We start from the raw sequence: 8,636 nt of genomic DNA, 5'->3' as shown, positions 1-8,636 counted from the left end.
CCCTGTGCGGCATGCCTGGCACCCCGAGCCCCCAGGCCAGCTCCCCATGCCAGGGTGCAGAGCATGGCCAGCCAAGCTCACCAAGCACAGCTCCTCCATCACACTGCCCACACGATGGCACCCAATGCAGCAGAAAAGGAGCGGGTGACATGGTTAGGCTTTGCCCATGCCTGCTCACCAACACTCCTGCACAATGTTACTTGTACCAGCAAAACTGCACTGTGTTCTACACACATAGGGAACAGTAACAATAAAAAATGTCGATTTTTTTTTTTTTTAAAACCTAATTGTAGTTTTTCTGACCGTGGCCACAGCAATCACACCTCTTGTTTCACAGATGAGCGTGGTGGTAACAAAGTCATTCAAAGTGTGTCTCCTGCCGATTAACCACACAGAGCTGCAGCGGTAATTCCGCTGGCCGCCACTGTAAAGCCAGCATTACAGTTAGCCTGTATAATGCCCGAGCTATCATAGCAAGCTTCTTCAACAGAGCTCACCTTAGGTAAACCACACCGGCGCAGCAGACACGGCAAAATGCCATCGCTCTGATTCCACAGCGCTTCCTCAGTGTGGGCTGCAAGGACAGCACCACTCTGAGTATGCTGGCTCTTGTTAGAGCCGTGGCACACTAAGGGGAAACAAAGCAAGCACAGACCTCTCCCCTTCAGAAGCGAGATATCTGATTGTTTATTCTGAACAAAAAGCTTAATTACATCCCAGGGTATGGAAGAGCTTCTGCAAAGTCCATGTTTACTGTGCATCTTTACTACTGACACAACGCCATGCTTTAATAGTTCCTTTAATGTTTTGCACTTCCGCAGGTTACCTTTGGACTCAAAATGCTTCGAGAATCTTCATGAACAGACCTCAGTTTGTTTTCCTGCTGTTTCAAGTCTCCTGTAGTGAAAGTGGTGATGCTGAACCCGAAAGCCGCATCACCACGGAGTGCTTGCCAAGCAATGTGCCACACACAAGTCACTACCCTCATTGTCATGGTAAAAGACCCACGGCCAGTTTTGGAAAGACTTAAATGTAACTTTAACAAAGAGTTGGATAAGGATACAGCCTGGCAGTCTGGAATGTGTTTCGATTCTTGGAAGAGATCCAAGAAACCAGCTCTATACAGCTCACCTTCACTGATGATCCAGCACAAGAAGGCAGACTTCACACTCATATCTCACCCAACGGGACAGCGTGCTCCAGGATTTTACCAACAAACATTTGATTAAAGATATCCAAGGGCAAAGTCAAGGGCTTATCAAGACTTCATCCTATCCATTAAGGCTGTGATCAGCAATTATCCTAATCAGTTTTGTAACTACTACAGTCAAGTGTTTGGCAGAGCTATTATTTTCTCCTTGGCTTCCCTAAGAGCCACCATTAAAACCTTCTTTGAGAGTACGTTTGAATTCTGCTGCTCAAGAACTATGCCATCAACTTTCTAAAGCTATCTCCTCCACAGCAGTTGTCCATTAGCAATCACCAAAAGAAAAAAAAATGGCCAGTTCGGGCTTCACACAAAAAATCAAGCTTATCTTCTGGTGCAGAAATACTGGGAGCTCCTTAACTTTCAGCACTTGTGGATGGGATTACCCTGTGCTACATACAGAGAGGAAGATGAGAAACAATAATAAAAAGGTGAAATTCCTCATTTCTCTTTAGTCTAAGAAACATGGTTCTAGTCAGTCTTCCAGATGTGAGAGCATCAACTCATCCCAAGAAACCCTAAATGTTCAGTGCATCAAAAAACCAACGTAGGAGATGGTAGGTGAATGCACACTCCCTTACTCACGTGTTTAAAAGATCCATGGGGGGCTGCAGTTGCTCCTGTGTCTTCTAGATATTCATCCCAGTTGAATTCCATTTCTTCCACACTGGAACCGGCATCTGGAAGAGAAGCCGAACACCTCCTATTCAGCAACCTCTTGGCTTAAGTTTTAGGCTACTACAAAATACAGCAAAACCCGCTTTGGTTCCAAATACCTGAGTACACAAGCGCGCACAGCTTCACTGACACATTTCGATGCACAGACAACACTAGCCTTTTTTTTTCCTATTTAAAGGGCACATTGAGAAATGTTGAGATCCTGAGGGTTTTGATTAAGCACAATTTGCGAGAGGTGAACGTAGGCAGAAAGTTCTGTATTCGTATCAACAAATATAAAAGACTCAAACCCCTGGGCACACTAGACCGTCACCGTATTAAATTAAAACCATCTAAGAAACTGATACTGATAGTAAGAGACTTGAAACGAAAGACAAAAAAAAAATTGAAATACGATTCTTTTTTTAAGTTAGATAGTATTTATTTAGATGCTATAAACCACCAAAAGCACGGAGAAGGATTCAGGGTAGTGCTAAAGAAAACAGCCTGAGACACAACTGATATCAAGAACAATCCAATTAGTCACTTGAAAACCTCAGCTCATAAGGTGTAACAGCTTCTTTAGACCAAGAAAATCTCATTTCTGGATGCATTTAAAGCAAAAGTGTGCTAAAACCACTCAAGCCACAGTTCAAAACTCACTTGTTCGGGAAGCATGGTGGCCATGGTGTGCCACGCTACAAATTAGTCAGACTTTCTATGATATTGCCTGTCCTCCAGCCCTGGTCTCCCCTTCACTTCCTGGCTCACCTCTCCACTCCCTTCCTATCGCTGTTTTCTCCAACACCCAACCCGCTCTGCTGAGAAGATGCCACAGCCAACACGAGCTGGATTTCAGGTCCCCTGTTTAGTTCAGCACACAGCTGCACTATTTGTTCCTGCAGGCAGAGCTGGGCTGACCAGGGAGGGTCCCACCTCCTGTAAGCAGCATTTTCAATGTCAGCACACAAACTACAGCTCCAGGATCAGCAGCAAAATGGGATGGCAGTGACGTGACATTAAAGACTTCCATTTTCACTTTTAGACTGATTTTACCACCTGCACCATTTGCATTCATAGTCTTGATGAACAAGCACAAGAGATTCCCATCTCTCAGTACCAGGAAACTCAACACCCTATTTCTATTGGACAACGGAGACATTTCTGTCTATCACACCATGGGGAGCACTCAGCAAAGGTTACAGGACACCAACAATCCCCTACGCTCCCAGCCTTTCTTAGGACGGGTGGTAACTGTTCTTCAAGGTGTAGTAGCCTGAGTAGGAAACACTGCGTATCCAAAAAAATGAATGAAATACGCATCCTTGTCAGACCTGTGGACATGCAGACAACCTGCCAAGTATGCTCCACAGCAGCTCCCAGGCCCTGAACAGGGAGGGACAAATATTCACCCAGAACCCTGAGCTACTTTACATGGTCTAAAAATTCTACAAGTCCTAAGTGTAAAATAGCTTAATTTTCTCTTTTAACCGATACTTAAGCTCATCTATGACTTTCCATTGTAATTCTATGAATCACCATTTCCCCATATTTAGAATTGTACATTCAGTTAGCTTTTGTTTGCTGATGACAGTATCTGTTTTAAAGGCAGCTCCTATCTCTCACAAACCCAATTTCATTTTGCTATTTTTAAACAACCACAGTTGATTACATTGGCCTTCCATAAGCCTCAGAGCTCAAAAAATTCAGAAGTTGAATATCACCATTGCTTTTAGGGGCTAATTTCTAACTCACTGAAGAAATAACCTGGAGAAGGATAGAAGTAGTTTTATTTAATTTTCTTTTTGAGGGAGTAAAGAGGTTGAGGCACAGACCACAGCTGTTTGCAAATCAGGATGAAGCTGATCAAAGCTTTGGCTGCAAGTTGTTCTAAGAAAAATACAATTTTGTTGCAAAATGTTGTTAAACTAGATTAAGATTTCTTAACTCATTAAAACAGCATTTTACTTTAATGTAACCATAAAAGTGTTTAAGTTCACAGCTGCAGAACCAAAATGGGAAGAAACACCAGCTTGAACACATCCATGGTTGGCCAAAACCAAGAGTGAACTTTGCCTGACTTTTCTCCCACCTAGAGAAAGCCAGCTCACCCCTCTCCAGCGAAAAGCATCTGGCTGCTCAACAGCAGCAGCAACCCCACTTTCATCACCGCCAGAACACACCCTGTACGTAAAAAGCAGGGCTTGCCATGTCAGGCATTCCCCTTTGAAGAGAAACATAAAGCAACGTGACTGCTCTGTGCTTTTTAACAAGTTGGAAAGCCAAATAGCTCGAGCTGGGAATACTACACGGACCTTGAGGCTTTCCAGCCGTCTCTTTACCATGCTGCCTGCAGCACCAAGTCTTCAATAACGTGTTATCATCAGATAACTGTCTAAGGGGCAGTTAAGCTCCTTAAATGAGGCACAGGTCACTTAACACACTGAAAGGGTCAATTAGTAACTTATGTTGCCACTTAATTGCTACAAGGAGCTCCTGAGAAGCCAGCTTGCATGCTGCTCCAGCTACTCTTTTGCCTCTAACTACAGTTCGAAGCAGTTCCCAAATGGGTCAAGCTACTGCAGGTCCTCACTCCGCTCATCCACCATCTCTGCATGTTTTCAGACCCAAAAGAGCTGTTTCCGTCTAGGTCTGCGCTGTGGCGAGAAGGGCTCGGATTGCTTAGTTCTGAACAGTGCCCAAATCTCACCAGCACACCCGGAAGATCTCTTGCAACTCATTTTTCATAGGGAAAAAAAAATTGAAAATCACAAATTCCCATCCAACACTTACTGAAAATTTACTATTCTTCCTCCTTTATTTTAGGGAGTATCATCAAATCAGGGGGATTTTTTTAAAAAACTTTTTAAAAAAGCACCCAGAACTTTTGCTGTTCTGCTCATTCATCCGAGTTCAACTCAGCCTGTGTTTACACTTTACCAAGGTTTTATAATTAAATGAGAGGAGGTGATTAGCCTCGTGCTTCAGCCAGCGAGCACTGGGAGCTGGGGAGCTCTCCTTGCTTCAGACGGCTGACAGAGCTGAGGGCCGTGCTTAGCTATAGGATTTATCACATCTGTCTGCTGCTTCTCGTACATGGTCCCGCCACAGCACGCCAGGTCATTTGGCACAGCACCTATGAACCAACGTGGACCACGAGAAGCTCAGTGAATAAAGCTCCAAGAAGTGCTGTATGAGGTTTCCTAGTGAGAGCAGTAGATCTCACTATGCCACTCACTAACTGTGGTAGGACTACACACACCATGAAAAAACTCAGAAATCAAGTATCTGTCTTTCGACGTCTGAGGGCAGAAACACTCGATGAATGCAGCGAAGGCCCATCTCTCTGGTAAGGCTCAGCTAGCTGGAAATCCCCGAGAATCAAAATCCAATCGCTCTTCTGGGATGTTGGCAGGACAGTGGCAGCAGAGCAGCCCTGCTTCAGCCACGCCTTTGATCTAGTCTGTTAGTATATTTTGCAAGACTCCATTGCACAGCACTGTCCTTGTGGGTTAGCAGATCCTCGGAGACTCAGAGGACCCGTTTAACGAAGCTACATTCCTGAGGGGCCATATGTCTGTAGTAAACGCTGATCAGCCTGAGTTCAAACTACTCAATAAAACCTCATACTAACATCAGAAAGTCTCACTACTGTGAGAAAACTTGCAAATTAATATGACAGATGAGAACAAGCAAAACCATATTTAATCAATTAAATCCTAAAGCTGCATGGGTGTACCTATATGTATGTTCTCTCTTTCTCCTCATATCCCTAATTGCTACAAGTCCTAAATGAACTCAGCTTTCTACTACATGGAGACATATTTTTCTATATCAGACACGATGACTGAGCCACACACTAAATTAGCGTCAAAGCTCAACTTTGGCAAAGGTGGGGCCAGAAACCAGATAGGATTCTCATCTCTGTGGCCTCGCCATACTACCAGTTTTTGTCAGCAAAGCTTTCAAATCATGTTAACGTGTTCTTGTGTCCTACAGAGAGTCTGTGAAGAATGCCATCCACTCTGGAGGTGAGAAATTGTCTGCAAGAGCATGCGGAGTTTCCTAGGTAGGTATATCGCTTCCCATTTTATCACTGTTTCTACTTGCATTATAGTGAACGCTAACTGTTCCTTTCTGAAGCTTACCATGATTAATGTCCTGCTGCTCTCTGATGCATACAGGAAGAGAAGGAATACTGAACTGTACCATTTGGACACAAGGTGGTGGTGAAATATGAAGGACATTAGCCTTTGAAAATCCCTGCAATGGAAACAGTCTACACCAGACTGTTTTTATCTATGGATTCAAATTAAACTCTCACTGCAAATAATTTTCATGCATCTTTAATGTGACTTAGTCGAAGGCTGTCATAGTGGACATCTGAGTTCATCACACCGAAGTCTGCAAGACCTTCAATTAAGGCTAACTTAAAGGTTTCTCACCCTGGAACTTAGATATATTTCAATCTGATTTTAATAACAGTTAATCTTTTCCATCTATACCAGCTGCTAGACCATGAATAAATAAAGACAGGTTGGAATTTCAGCAGCTGAGAAAGCCTGTGACAAGAATGGAAGTTGTCTTTTCCCCTCATAGTGCAGGAGAGCAACCAACAACCTTGTCTACTGCCTGAGTTCTTGTAGGTAGAGGACCTGCCTGTCAAAACAAAAAAAGACAGATGGGAATCTCCAAAAACTGCTAAAATCATTAAGTGGAACAGATGACACCAAACAAAGAATATACAGGGAATGTTCCAGTAGTGGCTGGGACTGGTCTAACTCACAGCACTTCAGAAAACAATGTTAGAAGGCACAACAAAACCTATATCCTTATGCTTACGTGGGTAGCATCTGATGGAAACTGTCTTTGAACTCACGAAGTCAAGCTCTCTTCAGTTACTGTTGGCTTTTCACAGCCACCTGTACTCAAAGCAGGCACAAAAAAGGTGCTCAGGAGAAGAGCTGTTGAGTAATTTCAAGGCTGTATCAAACCCTTCCTAGCTATTCCAAAAAATACACAGAGAGGTTTTAGCACAGAGGGATGGGCTACCAGCCTGTGAACACCCCTTCACTGACCATATACACACCTCCTTATTGTTATTCTCAGCTGCTCGAAGCCTCTTCTCTCTCCTACACTATGTGATGGAAGTTAGCAGTTTCCACTAGCAGAGGAAACAGTATTTGCACGTGCCTGGAGACATGCGGCATACTTGTGCAAGCTGCTTCTATCTAAGGATACAACAGTGACAACAACTTGACTGATTGGATATAATTAATAATCAAAAAGGCTATTTCAGCATCATAAAGCAGAGGATAGCATTTGGCTAAAAGCAATGCAGATTAAAACCATGTTTAAGATTCCTTCAGCAATGCTGATGGAAATTAGACTTCCAGAAAGTAAAGGTACAGGAACTACCAATAGTGAATAGTTCTATGAGAGGAGCTGCTTGCTGGACAAGTAACAAATACTCAGATAAAATCCTAATCCAATTACTTACACTGGTAACTCCAAATTAAAATTTACTTTATATTAACTGTACCAACAGGACAGGTAGGGATGTCTTCAAGGAAAAGGGACAAACCATGTCAGGCAAGTCAGATTGTACACCCCTAAGAGTGTACAATCCCAGAACTATTTCAGAAAGCTGTTAGTATCCCCAGCCACACCAGACCAACACTCTTCCCAGCACCTCGTGTTTCAAGGTGAACCAAAACCCGAGCTAATTTAGCATAATATACCATCCTGCAGCAGGTTAGGAGATGATACCCCAAGCCCATCAAAGCAGGCACACCAAGGCACATCAGAAAAACAGGACAGATTACAATGGCAGCAAACAACTTTAGTTATCTGATTTCATAAACCAGCAGCACAACCGTGTCAAAATACAAGAACAAGATAAACACAAGGACAAAACAAGGTAGTATTAACCACTTTGACAGATAAATGCCTTAAAATAGTGGTGTTAAAGCACTGAGCTTTTCATAAGCCCATCTCATAGTGGTACCATGAAGAGGACAGACACAGCTTCTAAAAACCAGTTACTAAGGTGGGTCAGATTTGGTTCTTCTTTAAGCCAATGGTACACCCTGCTTTTGAAATACAGCCGTAACAAACATAAGCCCTGTAGCTGGAATCTAACTCACAATCACTGACATTTCCGTTTCTCCCTGCATACAGCACACAGCATCAGGCACAGGCACATGCACTACGAAGCATTCACTGTGCTCCTGTTTGCTCCATCTCGCTTGCCAGGTTTTCTGAGAGACATCAGGCAGGGAGCTCAGCCGGACTGTTACCTGCATCATACTGCTGCTCCCCATTCATCTCCACAGCAGCCCAGTGGTTATTTTGAGCAGCCATAAGCAGGGGAATCCGAAGCTGTCACGGTATGGTGGTCATAAGGTGCCTCCCGCCTTCAATTCTACTGGCAGCCAGGACATTCAATAAGGGATCCTGAAAAAACCTGAAAGGAACAACTGGTAAGAAAAACTTTATCGGATTTAACTAGTTTTAAGATACACGAAAAACATTACTCCTGCAATAAGCCAAAAACCTTAAAGCGAACACGGGCATCTCACTGTGTTTACATGTGTTTAGCTGTTCCACACCCCTCATCCGCAGACCAAACTCATTATAGAAAAATCCTATTTCCTAAATCAGTCAATGAAGAAGTTGACTTTCAACATCTCTTCAGCCCCCCAACAAATCCACCCCTCTCCTTTAACAAGGCTAAAGAAGCAGGGAGTTAACCAAGTCACAGTTTAGGAAC

General features: G+C 43.4%; 1 protein-coding gene across 1 annotated transcript in view; it reads right to left on the bottom strand.

Annotated features, from left to right (window-relative positions):
* The window catches only part of SFMBT1 (Scm-like with four mbt domains 1), a 32,286-nt gene extending 23,966 nt beyond the window's left edge, over positions 1 to 8,320 (bottom strand). Inside the window, exons 1-2 of the mRNA XM_010145158.1 lie at positions 8,164 to 8,320; positions 1,793 to 1,887 (exon numbers count right to left, since the gene is read on the bottom strand). Coding sequence (XP_010143460.1) covers positions 1,793 to 1,887; positions 8,164 to 8,227 — 159 coding nt within the window. The 5' untranslated portion in view covers positions 8,228 to 8,320. The remainder of the gene's footprint in view (positions 1 to 1,792; positions 1,888 to 8,163) is intronic.
* Between the last annotated feature and the right edge of the window lie 316 nt (positions 8,321 to 8,636).

The sequence above is a fragment of the Buceros rhinoceros genome, unplaced genomic scaffold (assembly GCF_000710305.1).
Source record: "Buceros rhinoceros silvestris isolate BGI_N320 unplaced genomic scaffold, ASM71030v1 scaffold30671, whole genome shotgun sequence".
In the NCBI taxonomy this organism is placed as follows: domain Eukaryota; kingdom Metazoa; phylum Chordata; class Aves; order Bucerotiformes; family Bucerotidae; genus Buceros; species Buceros rhinoceros.
The sequence above is the reverse complement of the archived record's forward strand: the minus strand, read 5'-3'. Positions and strand labels throughout refer to the sequence as shown.